This window comes from Eptatretus burgeri, chromosome 9 (assembly GCF_056783735.1).
Source record: "Eptatretus burgeri isolate ZD-2024b chromosome 9, Ebu_testis_v1, whole genome shotgun sequence".
Classification (NCBI taxonomy): Eukaryota; Metazoa; Chordata; class Myxini; order Myxiniformes; family Myxinidae; genus Eptatretus; species Eptatretus burgeri.
In genome coordinates, this window is record NC_140969.1 from 39,277,675 (window position 1) to 39,300,791 (window position 23,117).

The 23,117-nt window shown below is 44.5% G+C and overlaps 1 protein-coding gene across 5 annotated transcripts in view; it reads left to right on the forward strand.

Annotated features, from left to right (window-relative positions):
- The window catches only part of LOC147019949 (protein-glutamine gamma-glutamyltransferase K-like), an 83,062-nt gene extending 61,068 nt beyond the window's left edge, over positions 1 to 21,994 (forward strand). For 4 of the 5 annotated variants that reach the window (XM_085894844.1, XM_085894846.1, XM_085894845.1 and 1 more), the window contains 3 exons: positions 4,278 to 4,438; positions 16,604 to 16,740; positions 20,009 to 21,994. In XM_085894844.1, coding sequence (XP_085750970.1) covers positions 4,278 to 4,438; positions 16,604 to 16,740; positions 20,009 to 20,150 — 440 coding nt within the window. In that variant the 3' untranslated portion in view covers positions 20,151 to 21,994. Of the gene's footprint in view, positions 1 to 4,277; positions 4,439 to 16,603; positions 16,741 to 20,008 lie in introns of those variants that run through there. The other variant, XM_085894848.1, reaches the window with a different exon arrangement.
- The last annotated feature ends 1,123 nt before the right edge of the window (positions 21,995 to 23,117 follow it).

Sequence of the window (23,117 nt, forward strand, 5' to 3'; positions counted from 1 at the left end):
AAATGAGTCATTGAAATCTTACTAAAATACGCAATTTGGTGTCTGTCTGTCTGTCTGTCTGTCTGTCTGTCTGTCTGTCTGTCTGTCTGTATTTTGACCGCGATATATTCCGTGGTTACTTATCTAATCACATCCAAACTTCACAGGAGGACTAAGTGTCACACGATGGAGGTTGTAGCTATTTAACTTCTTCCCATCCCCAAGGAGGGGTTTTGCCTTGCACGAACTCCATGTCGATGTGTATAATAGGTTATCATGGCTTTCGTGGGGCACACCTTACGGACATGAAAATAAACTTAACCACGAATGTTTCAGTCAATTCTGACCAACGTACAATTACATTTTTAAACAGTCTTTCTTACCCTGAAAGCAGTTTCGAGGAAACTCGACTTGATTAATGGCATTCTATATTTATCGCGTCTCCCACAGATAAATGGATCAGAGCCGTGTTGTGAAAGTACAGCTCGACTTGCTAGGCCTCTAGGTAAGCAGCAACGATCTTTAGCTTACAAAGCTGCTTACATGAATCTCGACGCATGAATGATAGAGGTTGAACAATGGAGGTTGTGGTGATTTAAGTTGCCCCCTCCCCAAGAGAGTGTTCGGCTGTTCTGTCTTGAGTGGGAGACGAGTTATTTGCTCGGATAATTCTTGATAGGGTTTACCACCATCTGCTTGAACACCAGTGCACAGAGCAGTCAGGCTTTACACCAAAGAGATGTCAACAATTGGCCATATCCTTGCTCTTTGGGTCCTCACCGAACGCAGCCGAGAGTTTCGGCAGGGGCTGCTTGCAGCTATGTTGATCTCTGCAAAGCATTCGATTCAGTGAATCGGGATGCCCTCTAGAGAATTCTTGGTCTTCGTGGGGTGTCACCAAAAAAGTGATCAATCTAATGTTTGAACTCCACTCTGGTACTGAGAGTGCTGTGAAATGTGGTGATACCATCTCTGACTTATTACCAGTTGTTACTGACATTCATCAGGGGTGTGTACTGGCCCCCACACCTTTCAGCACTTGTATGGACTAAATTCTGGGGAGGATGTTGGCGAGAACAAGCTGCGGTGCATAATTTGGGAATGTCAACATCTCTGACCTTGATTTCGCAGATGATGCAGTCATCTTTGCGGAGACTTTAGATATCCTTTTGGGGGCCCTCGAGGTGCTGAATGAGGAGTCAGAGCCACTGGGATTACGGGTTGCCTGGGTCAAAACTAAGACCCAGGCTTTCAATGACATCTTGAATGCTGCTATCCTGTCTGTACCTGTTTGTGGTGAGCATGTTGAGGTCACGGAAAGATTCACCTACCTTGGCAGTGATATATGTGTCTCTGCTGGCTGTGAGCCAGAGGTCAATAGACATTTGGGTCGAGCCTGAGGAGTCATGGATTCACTGGATCATGGGGTGTGGTGCTGTCGGTACCTGTCCAGGAGGACGAAAGTCCGAGTGTTCAGGTCCTTGGTGCTTCCAGTCTTTCTCTGCAGATGTGAGACTTGTAATCTGACCAGGGATTTGAGACAATTCCTTTGGTACCAGATCTCTTCGGAGAATCGTTGGCTATCAGTGGTCGGACTTTGTGTCCAACGAGCGGTTGCTGAGAGAGACTCAAATGAGATTTGTTACCTGCAGAGTCGGTGAGTTTCAGCTGACGGCTGTATGGACATGTGGCTCGTTTTCCTGACGCTGATCCTGCTCACCAGATTCTCTCAGCAAGGGAGCTTTGTGAGTGGAGGCCAATGGGCTGACCACATGCCTCGTGGTTGCAGTAGGTTGATTGACATCTCAAGGCGATGGGGATGGGCCAGGCATCTGCCTGGGGGATGGCCAGATGGAGGCCTCTGGAGTACCGGTGGAACATGAACGCAGCGACGCGCTTCTCCGGCGCTTGCTCCCATACCTGTCCTGACCTGACAGTCTGATCCTTTCAATGACCTGATCTAACATGATATAATGTCATGCACAGTCTGATCCTTTCAATGACCTGATCTAACATGATATAATGTCATATACGGTCTGATCCTTTCAATGACCTGATATAACATTATAATGTCATGTATGGTCTGATCCTTTCAATGACCTGATATAACATTATAATGTCATGTATGGTCTGATCCTTTCAATGACCTGATATAACATTATAATGTCATGTATGGTCTGATCCTTTCAATGACCTGATCTAACATATTATAATGTCATGCATGGTCTAAGACTTTGATAAATTTTTTAGGTTTAAATAAAGACCAGCCTTTTCACTTTAATTCTCCATTATCTACAGCAGTTTCATCAAGTCCTCTTTACTTTCTGCCAACAGAGTCGTATCATCAGTAGCATCCCTTAGGTTCTTGATACATCTTCCTCCAATCCCGACTCCAGTATCTGTCATCCAAGTTATATATTTCGTCAAAATTATTTTCACCACAAATTAATCAGTCAATTCCATCCATTGATAATGGCATAATGAAAATAATTACTAACACGGGGGCTGGCAGGATGGCCTCTTTCTATGCACTCTCTCCCATAAGCTGACTATCCTGGGTTTGAATCCTGACCCAACTGTCATCCCGTCATCCTAGTGTTTCACAGGCAGGGTGATTCATCATTTTGTGCCATTTTTCATATGGATGTTAAGCTGACTTCCCATCTGTCAGCATTAGTTGGTGGACTTTAAAGATCCCACAGTGTCCTTCACGAAGAGTAGGTGAGCTATCGGTGGCACCTTGAACAAATTACAAATTCCTGCCTTAACATTAGTCAAACGTGTGGCCAGTCATTTCGTTAAAGGCTTGGGCCAAACTTCCCCCAGCTGACCCCACAATAACGTGGGAATAATTGTGGCCGTTAAACAATAAGGATATTAACAAACTGCCGTGCGCACGTACACGTCACCCCCCCTCCCCCATTGCCCCTTAGGGAGCAGGTGTGCTGGTATGAGTTCCTCTAATTTCCTGTTAATGCAAGTGAGCAGCAATGTATATATATATATATATATATATATATATATATATATATATATATATATATATATATATATATATATATATATATATATATATATATACACACACACACACACACACACACACACACACACACACACACACACACACACACACACACACACACACACACACACACACACACACACACACACACACACACACACACATCTCCTTTTAGGAATAGATGCAAAAATCTAGTAAAAATTTCTGATGGCCACAGAACCAAACAAGCAACACACAGTGGCCTGCAAAAGTATTCACCTCCTCGAAAGTTTTCAAATTTTGATGCTGCCTGAGCTTTTTTCATTATACTTTTGACACTAATTTTGTCGATACCCTTCATTATTTTCAATCTCTCGATCATATCTCCTTGTAACCGCCTCTTTTCTCGTGTAGAAAGCCCTGTCTCCTTCAGCTGCTCCTCATAGCTGTCTTGCTCGGCCTGGAATCAATCTAGTAGCCCTGAGCTGAACCCTCTCTACGGCATCTATGTCCTTCGTAAATTGTGGTGACCAGAACGGCACACAACACTCTAGATGTGGCCTCACTAAATTCCTGTACAATGTTAACACCATCTCTTTTGATTTATAAATGATCCCCCACCGAATACAACCTAAAACCCTGTTTGCTTTACCTATAGCTGCCTGGCATGGTGCTGCCTGCTTACCCCCTCCCCCACCCCCTCTGCTATCTACCTTACCTCCAAGCTTTTTGTCATCTGCAAATTTGGAAAGTCTACTCTTTACCCCACTATCAAAATGGTTGATGTAAATTATGAATAACCAGCATGGGCTGGACCATCTGGCCCACCCCAGTGTTGCTGCGATACGACGTTACAACGACTCCGGCTTCAACCCCCACAACCAACCCCCCCCCCCCCCAATGCCATTCCCTCAAAGGAATTGGGGAAGAAATTCCATCCCTCTCTCTCAGAACACTGGCACCTATCTCCGGTCTGGCCCATACCACCGCTTGGGTCTCGAGGCTGTGGAGCTGTTGAATAAGTCACAAGCGAGAAGCCTGTTGTTTTTGAGGTCAAAAGGTCAACATCAGCCACAGGTCAACAACTTCGTAAAGTTTCTAAAATCCTCAATTTTCATCCGATTGACTTGAAATTTGAAGAGGAGGTGCATATTTGGTCATTGAATTCAACCACCAATTATTTGAGTGGTCAACTTAGGACAAACGGTCAACATAGGCCAAAGGTCAACTTAGGTGAGATTTCTTATATACAATTTATTGACTGAATCCATTGGATTTGTCTTGGTGTATGCAGAGTTTAAGAAAGAGCTTCTTTTGAAACCACAAAACTACATAGACCAGCTATCTGATCACAGCAGCATGTTGGTCACGGTCATTGGTAGGGTCCATGAAAATGGGCAAGTTCTGACCTGCCAGCATTCATTTGAGCTCCAGCCTCCAGTCATCAATATTCTGGTGAGGCATATTGAATTAATGAATTGTTATTTGAGCAAGATGTTATTTGTCATACTGAAAGATTCTGTTGTCTAAAATGTTTGTTTTTTTTGGTTTAAATGATCAATTTGTGAAGAGTTGCTTACTTTTTTGACTGATGTGTTGGCTGCGAGTAATTATATGTCTCGTCGAAACTTTATTTGTCTTTGTCATTATCAATGCTGTTGTATTTTTAATACTGTAAATCCCAATCATCATTTTCATCATTGCATTATGAAATAGTTATCATAATTGTTAGTCTTAACCCAAATTCTACCAACAGGGGTCTTTATGCCTGGAGTTGGCTTTATGGTTAGGGTGGTGAGCTTGGGATCCTAGGATCCTGAGTGAAAATCCTGCTCAGCTGTTGAATTAATAGCAGGTAGGGTTGACTCTGCCTGTCATCCTTCCGAGGTTGGCAAAATGAGTGCCAGCTTGCTAGTATCCTGTGTCAGAGTGGTGACCTGTCCAGGATTGTGCCCAATAGCCTAGGAGAGTGTGGTCCCGATGGATGGATGGATGGGGTCTTTTGGGACCTCAGGCCTACATTTTGATGTGTTATTTCTGTATTGGTTTAACAATGTGTTTCATGTTTGATAAGTTTGTTCACTTATGGGTGCCAGTAATAAATATATATGATATTTTAAGATCCCACCATGCTGCAAAGAGTAACAAGGAAATCCTTTCTGGGGTCCAAAAGACCCCAGTTGTTTTTGTTCAATTTTTTTTTTGCATACATGATTACTTAATTTGGTATTTGTATCGAGCAAGTCCTCTAACTATATGTGTGTGTGTGTGTATGTGTGTGTATATGTATATATATGTATATATATATATATATATATATATATATATATATATATATATATATATATATATATATATATATATATATATATATATATATATATATATATATATATATATATATATACTGAAACGCAAAAGAAACTTACCATTTGTTTGAAATGTAATAAAATTGTAACAGTTCAAAATAAAACAAACCAACAATTGCTAATTGAAACATTGGCATTTTATTGGTGACATGTCAAGTTTTTGACCAAGATACACCATCTCATAAGTTTGTTCTACAGTACAGAACAGCACAGGGTGCAATGTCAGTCCCCTTTCAATAGCGTGTGTGGCCACCATTGTTTTGGATACAGGCAGTGCATCATCGGCGCATACTGCCTACCAGTCTTTGGATGGATTGCTGCTGGATTCTGTCCCACTCAGTCCTCAATGTCTGAAGCCATCTAACTTAGGACCATCTGCCTGTCCTGCCTTGCAGTGGGGACTCTTGGCCTCCCTGATGGAGGTCTGTCATCTGCAGAGTTGTGGAGGGTGTCTCTGTCCACCAGGGCCCAGGGCTGTGAACAGCCAAGGCGACGTGCCACCTCACGGTAGCTCAATCCGCCTTGCAGTATGCCCAAGGCACACTGCCGTTGATCCCTTGACAATCATGGCATGTTGATTGAAATTCCCATTTTGCACTGGCCTTTTTAAAGCTAATATCAAGACATCACGTGCAGCTCATTAAAATCATCCCGTACCCCTTGGCTAATCACTGACAGTCAAAACGGCTGTTCAACAGCTGTGCTATGAAGTGACCATTGAAGGTTCAAGTGACCATCCGTGACCGTTTTGTCTGACAGTGAGGACACTACTGTCCACAAATAAGTTCACACATTGACTACACACAGTGTTATTGTTGATATTTGAAGGTTTAAAAGGTGGTAAGTTTCTTTTGCGTTTCAGTGTATATATATATATATATATATATATATATATATATATATATATATATATATATATATATATATATATATATATATATATACTTATGTTTGTTTAGTTTATCACTAAAACATCATTCAATCACAAAATATGTTTGCTCATTGATGTGAAACTTCAGCAGATTTAATGAAATTTAGTGCTTCTGAGTTGAGGTCATCAAAGTCCCCAGTTGGTAGCTTAATTTTAGATGTATGTTTATTTTATTTTTTATGTTTGTTGACTTTGGCAATAAAACACAATGTTTACTCATTCATGTGAAACTTTGGCAGATTTAGTGAAATAGAATGGTTTTTCGTTGAGGTCCGAAAAGCCCTCAGTTGGTAAGATTAGGACGTAAAATATTGTTACGGTTGTGGAAATTCACAGAACACCATTTAGGCTTCCCAGAGATCAGTCATGTCGATAAGTGTGTGTTCAGATTGGATTTCCCCACCAATGTCTATTGGGAATTATTCGTGTAACTGGGCTGTGATCTTTGAGTCAGCCATTATTCTTTTGCTATCTTTATTTTGGAACAACCACTACTTCAACAACCACAACCACTATCTCAACAACCACGCCATCTCCACCACAGAGCAACCACAACATCGCCTCACCTTCATCTCCACAAACGCCGCCATCTTTTCGCCACCCACGGCGAATCCCACGGATGAGCGGAATCTCCACCGACAGACGCGGGGGGCTGATGATTTCCACAAAGTCCGCTTTCCACGGCTGATGATTCCTGCAACTTCCGCGTGGTTCATGATTTCACCCACGTCCGCTCTCTCCGCTTTTTGCGAAGAGATCGGATCAAAAGATCAAACGGGGTGGAACCAGCGAGGGGGTGAGAGGTGAGAGATCAAACGCACCCACGGACCCCATATAAAGGCGCGCTGAATGCCAAGCAAGCAGTCTGTCGGGGAGCTGCAGAGAGTGGAAATCTGGAGTCGAGCTGGCGTCGAGTCGGAGGAAGCCAGCAGCCCGCCAAGGTTAGAGTCCAGCAGAGGGCAGTCGGAGCTTGGAGCGCAGCCAGCCTGCTGTGCCGGGCAGAACTGCGAGTCGGTGGAGAAAGCCGGAGAGAGATCGCCAACGCTGAGGAACGGGCGGGCTCTTAATAGAGCATCAACTCTCGAAAGAGAAAAGGCCCGTTCGTTCCTCAGGGGCGTCGTCGGCTAGGCCCGAACCACCAGGCCGCGCGGCCTGGGCCAAGCAAGTCGCGCAGCGCCAACTGCCGTGTTCACGAAACGTCGAGGGTCAACCAGCGAGTCACCATGAAGGTGGCAGGTAACCAGCACAGCCTCTCGGAACTCTTGCGGTCCCCACAGCTCCGTGAACTATTAAAGGCCCACAAGGTCCAGTTCTGCCCTTTTCTTTCTTGGGGTTTTTCTTTGTATGAATGTCGTGGCGCCTTGTCTGTCAAGTAATTAACTGGAAGTGAATGTGTACATAAAAAATAGAACGGTTGTAGTTCTTTGTCTTGCTCGTTCCTGCATTGCTTTATTGACTGCATGATTGCATACGTGCATGATTGCATTCGTGTTTGATTGCATACGTGTTTGAGTGCATACGTGTGTAACAAATAAATGTCCTTGTTTGAATGTTGACCTGTTCGTTGCGTCCTTTCCCTCAATTGAGCTGCCGTATTGTGTTCGGGATATTAGCTGGCTTCTAAATAGCCGATAAAGTAATCGGATCCGGCGGGGCCTGGCGATATACACCGCTCGGCAAATCGCAAATGGAGCGAGCTGCTTAAGCGGCTCGTTTCCAAGCAGGTCCCGTTGAGGTGTAAATCCCCGGCATTTCTGTCTACGTGCATACTTAGGTAAATCGACAATTCGGCGATCGGACCCTGTCGCATATGGACAGAATAGTTGGCTGATTTACGGTGTGATTAAAAACACACCCGTAGCTGGATTTCGGCGTTGATCCGAAAGCTGCGACAAGTTTTGCCACGGTCGGTGAGCACGCGGCCGCAATTAGCTAAAAGCGGGCGTCCGCACGCCGGAGTGGGGAGAAACTTCAACAATGTGTTGGTAAGATTAAATAATAATCATAATAATAATAACATTATTATTCACCAACAAATTATAGTTGGTAAATAATAATATAATTATTCTGCCCATGATCGACTTTATGCCCGTTTATTAGCACTAGATGTTGGTGGACATTAAAGACCCCATGTGTTCTTTCTCAAAAAGAAGGAAATTGCGATCGCTGGAAAAATGAACAAATTACAAATCCCTGCCACCTTCATTCAAGTATCATGTGACTGAGTCACGATCTGCCCAAATTGGTTCTTGCCTTGAAACGTTTCATCACGTGTCATGAACTCCTCAAAAGCTCGCTTCCATTATTACCGGTATTCACATGAAACTTTTCATCATCATTATTGTCATCATGAACGTTTTCAAGTTATCTTTGAAAAGGAGTAAGGTTCTGCTCTCATCTATGAGGCACTGCAGCAGTAGCATGTACAGATACTTCTCAGTAATGATGCAAACAGCAGTCTTGAATCGTGGTTTCATCCCAGTCAAATATGTATTCAATAGATACATCTTCTTCTTCTTCTTCTCCTCCTCTTCATTTTATATGGGGTGAGGTCTGATGGCACCACGCTTCTGCCCTGCTTTGACCACGATACTCCACCCAAATCTCCCCACTTTCTAACCACCCCCACTTTGCGGAGATCCCTCCTCACACAATCCTCCCATCTCAACTGTGTTCTTCCTATTTTCCTCCGACCTTGTTCCCTCAACCTATTCGCTCTCTTTGCCATTCTCTCTTCTTCCATCCACACCAAGTGTCCAGCCCATCTCAGCCGTCATTTCACCAATCTCCCATTATGCTCATCTGCACACCAATCTCCTCCCTCAATTCATCCATCCTCCTTTTATCCACCCTTTTCACTCTCGCAATCCTCCTGACCCAGTTGTTCTCGCAAGTCTGCAGCCTCTCATGTTGTCTATCAGTCCCACCATCTCCAGACCATAAAGGTAGGCCAGCATTACACATGACATCAGAACCTTCTATTTCCTTGATATTGTTACGAATTTGGAATTCGATTGCACACAACATACAGGTTCCTTTAGTCAGCTATGTCGATAAGTGCTTGTTCCCGAGATAGCTCACCTTCCATTGTTTAAATGTTCAGAAATCGATTAGATGCGCTGCGGATCGATTTAATAGTTAGGGAACGAAACAATGGAGACGTCCCTCCCCCTCTTCTGCGAAGAGGAAGAAGAACCCTGCCGTCCCGTGATTCATGATGTCAACAACTCCCTCCCACCCGTGGTTGAGTGGGGGATGGATCACGAAGGCATGAGTCATGCCAGGCATGGGGGAGGGGGGCGGAGAAGGATAAGGATGAGATCCTTTCTTTGTTCTTGAAGAGTAAGCTTTTTGCTTCGGCAGAGAGTAGTCATTCAGCAGACCTTCGGGTCCTGTTTGGCTTGGGTTAGGGTTGAGGCATTCGGAAGCTTTATGCTTCGGCTGGCTCAGTGAGCTTCGGCTGCGGCCTGGCTCGGGAGGAGGCTTTTTGGAGGCTTTTTGCTTTGGTGGTTCAGTGGGCCTTCGGCTTCTGCTTGGCTCGGTAGACTTCTTGGAGAGCTGCTTTGTTTTGGAAGAAAGTCGAGCCGGTTGCTCGGCTCGAGCTGCGAATGGGGGCTTCTTCTTCTTTTTGGTCTGTGGAGCTCTTTGTTCTCCGTTTGGTTCCCGGCTTGGTGCGACTCATCGACCTCTTCTTGGAGGTGGTTCCTTGGGGGAAGCGGCGCATCGACGGGAAGGATCGGCGCCTCGTCTCACCATCACGTGTTGAGAAGCGCGGGAGGATTCGCGGGAGCTCGGGAGGTATCGCGGCTCACCTCGTTTGGATCCAGCTCGCTCTCGCTGGAGCCCGGGTCCGAACAACTTGAAGACCACACGAGGTGGAGAGGTTCGAGATAGGCTCTGTGTTTCAGCTCACCTGTCCTCCAAGCTGGAGCTCGTTATTAAAGGCCTCAGCCACAATTACTTGGGTGTGTGTTTGCGTACGTGTGTCCGTTGACCCGTCTAATAAGTAGGAAATTGTTAAGTGCTTTGTGTGCTGTAAATGTTTGCATCGCATTTTGTAAAGTCGGTATAGTTCTGCTCTTACGTGCTTCCCTGGTTCCCCATTATTATTAATAAATACCCCAATTGTTAAATGTTTTCAGCTCGTTGTGTCGATTCTTTCATTGACTGAGCATTTCGTGTGTTGGTAGTTAGAAAGCCGTTGGTTTGCCGTAAAAGGGGGACATTTGGACCGACGGTTCTCGGCGATTAAGCCGCTCGGAATCGCGCACGGGACAGGCTCGCCTCGGCGGTTTGTTCCGTACGAGTTCCGTCGAGGGTGGAATACCCCGGTAGTTGGATCACGTGGGTATTTAGGTACATTGAAGATTGGCAATCGACCCTACCCCACGTGATGTGCCCATTGGCGTATTTCGGTTGTTGTACAAGGACCCGTCGCTCGGACTTATCCGGGCGGCGATCTATATTCCGGGTGATCGGTCGGGCCGACTCGACTTGCGGCTCCGTTGAGAGCGGTCGACTGGCGGCCGACCCCGGCCCGTACCAATTGGTTGTCAGGAGTGGAGATGCGAACCCCTCCGCCTCCGTAGCAAAATTCTCGGAGTCGGACAGGGGCATACGGAGCAAACCCCCCCCCCCCCCCCCGTGTCCCTTAATTACGAGCGTTATAAATTTTATTCCCAGCACTTCCCATATTTTATTTATTCCCAAAATGTTCAGCCAAGGCGAGTTGAGCCAGGTGGGTAGTGAGGTGGATGTAGAGTTAATGGAACCGATGGCTCAGGGCGAAATCCCCGTGCAGGACATTCCCATTATGCAGGATGAATTTCCCCCACAACCGAACCCAGAGCCCGAAATGGGTGCGGAAGCGGCCGCGGTGTATGACACCCCTCCCCTCCCCCGTCAAAATTCCTCCCCGGTTCCCAGTGAAACAGCGACCGGCAATGGCGGATCGGTCCTGCTCGAGTCATCAGACATCAAACAATTTATGCAGATGATACAAGCAATGAATGGGGATATGAAAAACGAAATGAAAAACAACATGGAAGAAATGAAAAACGAAATAAATGAAAATGCGCAGCAAATGAAAGAGGAGATGAAGGGAATGAATAGTAAAATGGATGAGAATATGCAAACACTGTGGGGTGAGATGCAGAGCATGGGGCGAGGCCTGCAGGCGGGCATAATCGCAATTGTGTGCAACGAAGCGTGGACGGTGGAGTGCAAAATGGCGGCGCCACGTGTTGGAGCGAACGAGCTGCGGGGGAGTGTGGACTGTGTCGGCCCCGCGGTGGAGGACAAAGTAATTCGTGAGACGTGTAGGACGAGCCTCGAGCAGGTGACAAAGAAAGTGACGGTGACACAGAGGGAAAAATTAAAAGGGTTGACTGAGACATGTTTAGAGACACGTGGAGACGACAGAGATAATAAAGGAAGTGAAAGAAATAACAGAGGCGCGGGAGATAGAAAAAGTAGAGGAGAGACTACACGTAAAAGGCGAACACACACACATGGAAGTAGTAGAGGACAATGAGGAGGAGCTCTGCGAATGTGTTGTGACCTGGTGCAAGCAGCCGGATAGCCTCCTTATAAAACGAGGGGAGGAAATATCTCCCCTTGAAGCAGATCTCGACCAGGTGGGTCCTGTCGAGCTTTGCGAGGTAGAGGGGGCGAGTGCTGTGGACGGGTACACACGGAGCTTGGGGGGTGTGAAGGCCCCGGAACCCCTTGTGACGCGATTCCCCATTGTGAATGTCCCGGTATGTGTGTTTACGAGTGTGGCGAAATGTGTTCTGAAACGCGCGCATGGCGTGGGTGAAAGGTTTTATGTGAAAGAGACCGTGTGTGTGAGTAATATGGTGTGTGTGGGTGAAAAGGAGTGCTTGAGTGAAAAACGAGGTGTGGATGAAACACCGTGTGTGGATGAAGCACCGTGTGTGAGTGGAACCACGTGTGCGAGGGAAATGGCATGCTTGAGTGAACGGCCGTGTGTGAGAGGAACCGTGTGTGTGAGGTCGCTGTATGTGAGGGAGATGGCGGTTGGCATGCGCGAACATGCAACCGCATGTCCTGGTGAAAGTGTCATGGCGCGGTGTGTGAGCGTCGTGGCACATGGGAGTTTGGGCGCGAGAGTGCAACGACGACGGTGCCTGACGGTGGACAAAGGCCGAGTAGCGGCCGTAGCAATTTTGGGGACCGCGCCGGGTTTGCACGGCATCGTGCATGGGGTCCGTGCTGTGTGTCGCACGAGGCCGCCACGTGCGCTCTTGCGCGAGTGAAATCCGGTCCGGAAACGCCGCGGTGGATTCGAGCCGACCCCGCCAACGGACAGAAGGTCGGCTGGATTGTGAATTCGGAACGGATGGGTTCTCCACGCGAGCGTGATTGTAAAGCTCCGACGAGCAGAGCACATGACTGTGTTCGCGTGGGGAAACCCTCGAAACGCGAGGCTTGTTTTGAATGCGCAGGGTGACGTTGTGGCTGCATGGTTGTAATCCGGCAGGAGGGGAAATCCCTGCCGGATGGTGCCATCCGAGGAGGGACGAGGTATGCGGAGCGCGAACAGCTGCCATGACGTCACCGGGAAAGAGCGCAGGTTGCGAGTTGCGCGCTGGTGCGCTCATAAAGAAAAAAAAAAAGCAAGCCTCGCTTCGGGTTTCCCTGGGTAAAGGGTAGAAGACCCCCCTGTCCCGGGGGTACAGGAAGTACTAGAAACTATACTTTTGTAAACTTGAATATGCTCTTTCCAATGGTGAACAATTTGAAGTGGTATACCTTGTCATGTATTTGCAATCCTCACCTGAATTTCAGGGAAAAATGAAAATTTTCTATTTTTGAGGGATCATGACTGTATTATATATGACTGATTAAGAAAAGTAAACATGTATTTGAATACTACTACCATACAGCTATTACCTGAAAAATTTTCAAGCTTCTGGGATGGGTCAATAAAAATATATGGGGTCTCAAAGTTGGGTCTTCATACAAAACCAACATTGTTTTTCTGGATTTCAACTGATCAGGTCATAAAATAATAATAAGGCAGATAGATTAATAGAGGTATACTCCGTTTTATGTTTGTTTCTTACAGAGCAGTTATGGAAGAATAATCTCTGAAAAATTCAAGGCTCTAGCATTAATATTTAAAACGTTGTGGGAGTTTAAAAGTAGCCGTTCATTTTGTGATGCTCGCAACGACCATAAAAATAGGGCCACAACCACATTTTCAACCCTCAATATCTTGGAGTTGACCGCATCTATGGACCTAAAATTTTACGCAGCTTCATTTAGATACCTGGGAACTATTTGATGAAAGTTTAAAGTAAATCTGAGGGGGTCAACTGGGAGGCCTCCGGTGATATGAGGTGGAATGACTCATTTAGAATGGAAGTATTACATTACTGTGCCACACATTTAGAAGTCCATTCACAATTTATTGTCGAATTTTCCCTCCACCTGTACTAACTGCAAGCCTGGAGGCCGGCTGGACACTCAAACATTTGCATTTCCACTCCCTATGGTTTGTTCAAACTAGCCAATGCCTGAACCAATTGACTGGTTGGTGGGTTTGTTTGAATGGGGACTGAGGGTGGAACATCAGGAGAGACAATTTTCAGGGTAAGCTGGAGACAGACAGTTGAGGAGAGTTGGGAAACAGTTGAGTAGTGAAACAGATATAGCAGTAGAATGGAGGCATAGCAGACAAAATAAAGAAGAGTCAGGCGAATTGTGGTCTGAGACGTCAAAGAGTGGAATTGTTCGAGATTGGAGACAGAATAATTGTGGGGTGGGGAATTGCATCCAGCTTTAGGAATCAATTCATCTAACAGCCACAGAGCAGAGAAACGCATGCTTAGTCCTGCACCTGGCTGGAAGAATGCTGGCGTTTTTTGTTTGGTGATATTGTTGAGGGCCGGGGTTCGGTGGCGATAAACGACCACTAGGGGGAGCAGTAAGGTCGTCTCCACCAAACACCCCAGAATTTAGGTCGTGACTCTCGGATAAGTCCGAAAGGTCACGGGTCCCTTAGCGGACCGTGGTCGCCAATATTTTGGCGGCGTGGGGTAGGGTTAATTGCCTCATTTCAATATACCTAAGTACCCACGTCGTCTAACTACCGGGGAAAACCACACTCTCAATGGACTCTGTCGAACCAGGTTGCTCTAGCGACCTCGATCCGGTGTAACCGAGCGGAATTACCAAAGTCCGTCAGACCCAATGACAACTTACGGCACTGACGGCCTCACTATTTCTCAAGCCCGCACCGTGCTGGGTCAATGGTAGAAACGACAGGCAACGACTGGAACATTTAACAAGAGGGTTTATTTATAAGGGAGGGAGACATGGAGCAGACTGAATCACGAATAAAATGCAATGTACAATGAAAAGAAAACACTTAAACAATTCTACCTAACAGACTGGTGACACACACACACACACACACACACACACACACACACACACACACACACACACACACACACACACACACACACACACACACACACACACACACACACACACACACACACGCACACACACACCCAAAAGAAATGGACCCTGTGGGTCTTTATTCGGCCCCTCAGCCTAGAGGGAAGGCGAACTGGGGGAACAGGGCCTGGCCGGGTACCTTCCTGTCTCGTGCGGTCACACTCCATCCCACCACGGTGGGACTCGAACCCACGTCCTGAAATCCACCGGCCCACGTCCCTGGCTGCTCAGCCACCCTGACCACGAGGAGCCACCGTAAAGGACCGCAGACCACGACCGAGACCAAGCCACCACAACAGACCAAAAGCAATAGGCCATGATGACTGCAGTACTCTCATCCTGACAACCACTCTACTCTTCCCTTTTTCTGGCCACTCGCCTCCTGATTGGATAAGGGGTTGTCGGGCGATCAGTGGCCTCCCCTCATTGGTCGGGCCGAACACTCCATCTGGCTAAAGCGGAGTCGGCCCTGCTCGCCCTTCGCCCATTGGCTGGAGGAAACGCTCCATGCCCTTCCTCGGAGCGGAGCCTCGATCTGAAGCGATGGAGGCTCCACCCATGCCTTCAGCCCAAAACACGTGGGCAATGGGGTCGGTGGTGCGAAGAGGTGGAGGAGATCGATGGAAGATGTAAAAAACGACCTATAAAGAAACTTCGCAGCGCACACATGTAATTCCCGTTAGACATAGTATAGGGGATGGGGCCCTAACTAGAAACACATACTTATCGAAATAACTGAACTGCGGGGGCTGCTGTCTGTTTTTGTGCAGGAGGCTTCCAGATTCGTAACAATATTTCCATCTGTCCTGAAGAGTCTGCCATCCATCCATCCCATTCCATCCCACTACACAAGTTTAGGCAGATAATCCCCTTTCAATGACTGTGCCAAACAAAACACAAGCTGTTGTCTCCGCAAGTAGAGAGCACTCTTTAATCGCTCAAAGAGAACAGCGTAGCACAACACAGCATTCGCTGACACCACCCAAGCAGAGTTACGTCACTTCCTTAACAACGCAACCAAAGTACAGTACATCATTTCTGGTGCTGCACTCTTTACACATCGGCGACACTACTGTGGTGTTTATACACTGCCAAAGTGGTTCTACAAGTAGTTTGCTGCTAATGGTCATCTCTCCTTGAACGGGCTCTTGCCAGCCCTTGCTTCCTCCCACTCTTCGTATCCTCGCAACAAGTCAGATTTTTTTTACCCCTTTTTTTATTTTTTAACCCTTCCAATATTGATTGCATCTTTCCCCTTTTTTCTTTAACTTCCCCTCTTAGCCCACAGCATTGCAACTAGTGCTATTGTGGGTCATTTATTCCTTCCTCCTTCCTTCCATGGAAGTGCTGCTTCATCACGAAGATTATTGCACTGCGGTGGTGCAATTGTGTATTGTTTGATTTCTGTTTTTGTATGCCTATAATAAATTGTTTTGTGTTTTTTCATTATCAAGGTGTTTCTCCTTCGCTTCCATGGTGCAATTATCGTTTCAGTTAAACCATTCGGGGGATTTAACAGAATGGATTTCTGCTTGACCTGTTTGACCGTCTGAACTCGCAATTTATAAGAGGCCCATCCACCCTTGTGGCATTGCAAACTGCCACCTGGAGATGGTTGTGAAAATATTATTTTGCATTCCATTGTTGCACTTACAATAAAGGTCTCATAATTAATTAGCGTGGGTCATGAAGCATCATGAAGCTTAACCCACTGTGCGATCGTGGCACCATTGTAGAATTGTGATATCTGAATCGGTCGCAAAGCATTGTGGATGTGGCAAGTGAGTGTTGTAAATTTTGCCATTTTATGGTGCACCGTTATTTTGCCAGATTCCTGATAACATTAGGGTGGGTATGAAATCCAAGCTGGTGATCAAGTATGTAAACCCAGCACCTCAAAGGCTGCGCCTGGTTGTGTTTCGCATCGAAGGTCCAGGAATTGTCAGGTCCCGTGCTGTACCACACAGGTAAGATTTTTGTTTATAACTGCATCACGTTTCTTTCTTATTTAATACTACTTTGCAGGGAGAATGCACAGATACCATTTGCAAGATAAAACTACTCTTTTATCAGATATTTTTTTGACCAGCCTATTTAGTCTTTGGAGCAGGATGAAGGACTCCATCAAAATGGTCCCCTCTTTTCTGTCCAATCAAATTTGAGACTCCAGGAAATTTTTCAATTTAATCTGTCCATCTCATCTTTGGTCAGATTCTTCTCTACGTTGCTAGCTTGTAATTCTTGTTGTGTACTGGATGTCCGTTCTTATTGCTACATGTCCAGTTCAGTTCCATTTTAGTTTTTAGCTTCTCTGGAATTGGAATTCCAGATAAGGTATTGTCATTGTGCACCGTCCATCCATCTGTCTGTCTGTCCGTCTGTCTCCTGTTTCGACTTCACCGGCCAAACCGCTGGACTGATCCGGCTGAAATTTGGCAACAAGGTTCTGCTCCTGACTGGTAACGAGGATTGCAAAGCTCGTTCTGGTTACATGACTTTAAGTAGGTCAAAATGGCAGACTTAGTAAATCCCTTCAAAAATCTTCTCCAAACCCACCAGTCAGAATGCTACCAAATTTGGGTTACAACATTAGGACAGGTTCCTGATTTTAAATTACGGAGGTCATGACAATCACATGACTGGAAGTGTGTCAAAATGGCGGCCTTCGTAAATTTTTGGGAAAATCGCGTAAATTCCTTTTAAAATCTTCTCCAGACCAATGAATCTTCTTCTCAGAATGCTACCAAATTTGGGTTACATTAGACCAGAGCCCTGATAAGCTTCAGGTCAGTCAAACTATTTTTTTTTGTGACCATCATGTCAATGAATTTTGTTTTCTGTTTGATCCATTATAGTTTCTCTTCTTCTCACTTTTGTTGATGCTAAGACCGCATCTTTTGATGGCTCTTTGTATGGGGATCAAAGCTTGCTCGATCTTCTTTGTTGAAGACCATGATCCATTGTGCCACAATTGTGCTGGAAGCACACCCTGATGGTAAATTTTCCTCTTCAGCCACAATAAGGGCAGTTTGCTTTTCATGACATTTTAAAGTTTTCCAAATTCTGCCCATCCTGCTCCAGTACGTCTCCTGACTCCTTCAAGGTGATCTATACGAGTTGTCCTAAGTAAATGTCATTGCTCATTTCTTCAATTTTGCCTTTATCATTTTGAATGTCGTCCTTCTTGGCATGCAGTTGACAATTTTGGCGCTGTCATCTTCATTTTTGATTTTGACTCTCCAAATTAAGCTCTTCCATCATTTTTTTTCAACTATACAGTGTTGTATGAAATGAAAACAATGCCATCTGTGAATTGGTGGCAGTTTATATTTTCTCCATTGCCATTTTTCCTCTATTTTCCAAATTTAGTTGTTGGAACTCAAAGGCAGGCAGTGAATAATTTTGGTGGAGTAATAAATAGCACTCGACTTGTAAGCTTTAAAGCTTCTGTTATTTTCTGAAAAAAAAATTCAATTCCTTTCATGTTGAAGTTTCTTGAATCTTCTCTCATCTTGTACTTTTAGAGTCTTACTCAGCTTACAATATTCACCGTTTTATTTCACTGTTGTGCCTCCTTTCAATTATTCGCTTGAATGTTTGAAAATACACTGTGTGTTGCATGGATTGTACTTTGGAATATTTTGACCACTGTATCTAGGTTGTACTATTATACAACAACAAGAGCCGGGATATTTGAATTGCCCAAGCTAAGGTCTGATAGGTCAAGTAAGTATGATAGTGGAAGTCCATAGCCAAAATATTCACAATTGTTCATTTTGCAATAACAGCACCAAATTTGGCATGGAGATAGACTAATATATTATGAACAAATCTGGATTTATGAGGCAACGCAGATTTGGCCTCTGACGGCTATGGCAATCATCTTATGAAATGGCCGCCAGTGGTTGCAATGACTTCACAGACCAGCTGAGGGTGGACAAAGACCAGTGGCGTTCTGTTCAAGCCGCACTGGACCACACCACCCAATGCGGCCCAGACCTGCTACGAGTTTGTGTCCTGCAAATGCAAGGAGGGTTGTGTGAAGTGCTGCAAGTGCAGAAAGGCTGCACTTGAATGCACAGCCGTGTGTGTGTGTGTGTGTGTGTGTGTGTGTGTGTGTGTGTGTGTGTGTGTGTGTGTGTGTGTGTGTGTGTGTGTGTGTGTGTGAATGAGTGTTTACAGAATTGACACCCTGGCCTCCAGTGAGACATGATTAGAACCATGACTGTGACAATGGTGAGGCCTGAGGTTCTGCACAGAATTAACTGCGATATCTGATGAGGACTGCACTCGATATTCGACACCATAGTGATATTGCTTGACATGTTCTCACATTGTTTGACTGATCTATTGAATGCTTTTAAGGACTTTGTCCTTTTGTTCTGTGCCAACAATTCCACAGTAATTTTTTTCTGGTAGATGAACATGATGGGTAGCTCCACATAGATTTTGATTTTTCGCTCATGATTTAGGCCTCCACTTAGACTTGGGTTAATAGAAATGTAAGCACAAAATGTTTTCATTTTTCTTTGCTTTGATAATTTTCATACAGTACACCTTATCTGATTATGCTCTTCATGGTAATAAGGACAGGTCTGCTGACTGCCTTGGTGGTCTTATCACTATTAATAAAACGAGTTTATTTCATCACATAAAATGACATTTCTGCACCACTGTGTCACCAAAATATCCATTTTATAACCCCATATAATGCAATGGCTAATTAACGATGATTAACAAGAATCTCCGAGGACCTATCATTGTCCAATTACCCCCACTGAAACCATCGACTTCTGCTGAATTAAGCAGTTCCTCATCGTTGCCATATCGCTTGGCAGCCATTTTGTAAGATGGCTGCCACGGTCGTCAGGGGCCAAATCTGTAATGCCCCAACATCCAGATTTGATCCATACATATTAGTCTTTCTCTGTGCTAAATGTTGTGCTTTTACTGTATCACAAAATTCCAAATGGCCTTGCTTATGGCACCCCACTATGATGCATAGACAGGAACAGGATGCTCCGAAGATATAGGCCTCATATTACTGTCAGATTGTGATGTAATAACCAAACTTTAATATTAAATTCTCGATGTAGTGTCAGAATGTGAAGGTCAAGTTGTGAGCTTCATAATTTCACCTTAAAGTTTTGATGACTTTTGACTAATTTTTTTTTACTTTTATTTTTTCCAAATTCACTCAACTTGCATTCTCCCTTCTTCCTTTTGCTTCATCAGGGATATCCCACAGCATGGAAAAGCAGTCATTAACATCCAATTTGTGCCATCCAAACCTGGCACGTTCCGGTTGGTGGTCAGCATGTCATCCATACCACTCGTGCAGTCTCAGGGTGGTGCCCTCATCACTGTTTTACCTTGATCTCAGGTTCAATTCAAGTATTTCATGCTTTCCAGCTGGAAGACATCCAAGGGGTAGAAAATATAAAACAGAAAAATTAGTGGGAATATGAAGGGGTAAGTGTTTATACATGATGATCTTTTTTTAAATACACAATTTAGGTTCATGGAAGAGCAATGTGACAGATGATAAAATAGCATTGAACTGGCAGTGGGGCAACAGTTGGACACAACAAGCAAGGAATGGGGAGATAGAGAGAGAGAGAGAGAGAGAGAGAGAGAGAGAGAGAGAGAGAGAGAGAGAGAGAGAGAGAGAGAGAGAGAGAGAGAGAGAGAGAGAGAGAGAGAGAGAGAGAGAGAGAGAGAGAGAGAGAGAGAGAGAGACACAGACAGACAGACAGACAGACAGACAGACAGACAGACAGACAGACAGACAGACAGACAGACAGACACAGAGAAAAAAAAACACATGAACCTGAAAGTAAGAGGGTTGGGTTAGCTAGGTGTAATGGGGGTAGAAAAGATTGTGAGTATGGATGGAGAATGATGTGAGATGGTGGTGCACTAATTACTTGAAGCACTGAATGGAACAGTGCAATTAAACAGTCTCTGGAAAGCAGTTCCACAAATGAGACAAAAGTCGGTCAAAAAAAATAAAAGTAGAGATGGGTGTAAAGCAATGCATTTTTATCCAGGTGGGGGTTACTGGAAGAATGCATTCTCCAGGAGCCTGGGAGTGTTGAAGGGCTGAGAGAAAGATGGAAATACATCAGAAGAGAGATACTAAAAAAAAAAGAATAGACCACTGAGCTATCTGCAATGTGAGAGCAGCAGTCCTTATGCTTTAGCCTCATTGGAGGAGATACCAATATTATTGATAGATTCAGGGTCCATATAATCCATGAGAGACAGTTGTAATGCTGGGGTACCAGCCCATTGGGGAGAACTATTCCATTAACTTACAGATAAAGCCATTGCAGACTTTGAGTTTTTATGATTCTTCAAAGAAAGACTTGGAACTATGTTTGATGCCTCATCTGTAGCTGGAATTGGAGGCCAGTTTTGCTATATGGTTCGCCCAGGAGAGTTCATGGCTCATGATGAGGACTTAGCATTTAAGAGATTGAACCTCTACCTGTGACGGACCATGGAATCCAGTGTGACAGGGTGAGTCTGTGATATTTCCCAGGATTGAGTGCATGTTATATTTATGAGACCACATCTAATCAATTGCAGATCAGCATATAGTGACAAGGCTGCTGCTGTCTGCCTGTCAGTGGGATGCAGGTATATACTGTATGCCAGAATGTTGAATCATTTGCAAAAAGGAATAGAAGATTCCTCAGAGCATTATTGGAGAGGTCGTTTACAGAGATGAAGAAAGACTGGGCCTAACACACTGCCTTGGGAAACGAAATCCTCAAATGGGAGAGAAGTGGCGAGGGTTCCATTGATAGCAACATGTTGATTATGTAAGTGGAGGAAGTCAGAAAGCCAGTACGAAGACAGCCTTATATGCCACATGCAATGAGCTTAACAAGCAGAGCAGGATGCCAAACTGTGTTGGCCATGTCCTCTTGTTTGAGATGGACGAATTAGGAGTAAGTTAGGACATGGAGTACGTATGAAGCATTTGATGTCAAAACGATATATCTCTATTGCGTTGTTGGACAATGAGAATTTTTCTGAGTTATTCTGCATGAAACTACATGGTGTGTACAGCATTTTGAAAAATATACTTTGATTACACAAAATATACTACCATCAAACATAGTAACCCTGGCAGTAACCCGTTAAAATGTGTCAATGGCGTTTATCTCATTTTGGAATCGAACTGTTGAATAATAAAGACTACTTCAAGTTGTATTATATTCTCAAAAAAGATTCAACAAACAGTGTGTAACACCCATTTTATCACTCTAAATCCTTGCCATTGTATGGCTTTGTGTATTTCTGAAATTGAAGCTTTCATCTTTCAACACTGTATTACCACCAATCCTTTATTAGACATTTTTTTTAATCTCCTTGCCACTCAGAGACCATTTATACACCTGTGAAATGCACCTGATCATGACTTCCAGTGACAGTTTTAACCTTCATCATGAATAATCCCAGGTTTCCACTGAGTACACATGCCAAGTTGGTCAAGTTAGGCCAAAAACCTGAGGTGGTGTTGAAAAAACAGACAGTTCCTGCTTTGTAGTTTGATTATTGTTGTCGCCACATACCATCATATATTATGATGAAGGGGAATGTGGCAGCTCATGCTTTGGCATGCTTCTGAATAGAGATGACAAATAAATGACTTGCAGCATATTAAACTCTTTCTCATTGAAAACAAATCATGATTCAATCATTGAAAACTGCAGAGTAATCTAGCTCTTTCATGAGCCTTGAGCTCCACAAGTTAATATAACTCATTAGACTGATATTTTGTATTCACCACATATTTAATTAGCCAATGAGCGATCCATGACCATTTTACTTTTTTTGGGGGGTATCGGTGTTGAAATGAAGAACATTTATTTTACCAATACACTTCATTATGTTGAAGCCCTGACTATTTTTGGAAGTGACATCAGATTTCTTGACGAAAGGGAAATTTATAGATTGATTGTTAAAACCGAGTCATTTACATACATAACGAAAAGGGCACTCGGTGGAGCGCGTATCTCCACCAAGCTGATTAGTTTACGTTTTGTATCCCACTGATAGACCGTGTCTTGATTTGGACCTGAACTAACATTTAATCGGCTTGTTCTTGTCACCTAACGAACTCATCCACCAAGTTTCGTCCAAATCCGTCCATAACGTTTTCAGATATCATGCTACATATCTGTTTTAGTCCTGTCATCTCAATGGTGAAAAATCACTTTAAAAATTCTCGGATCCGGGTCCGGATTTGAATCTTGAGCAAAATCTAATGAATTCGTCCTTGTCACACACTCAACCTGCCCACTAAATTTCATCCAGATCCATCAACAACTTT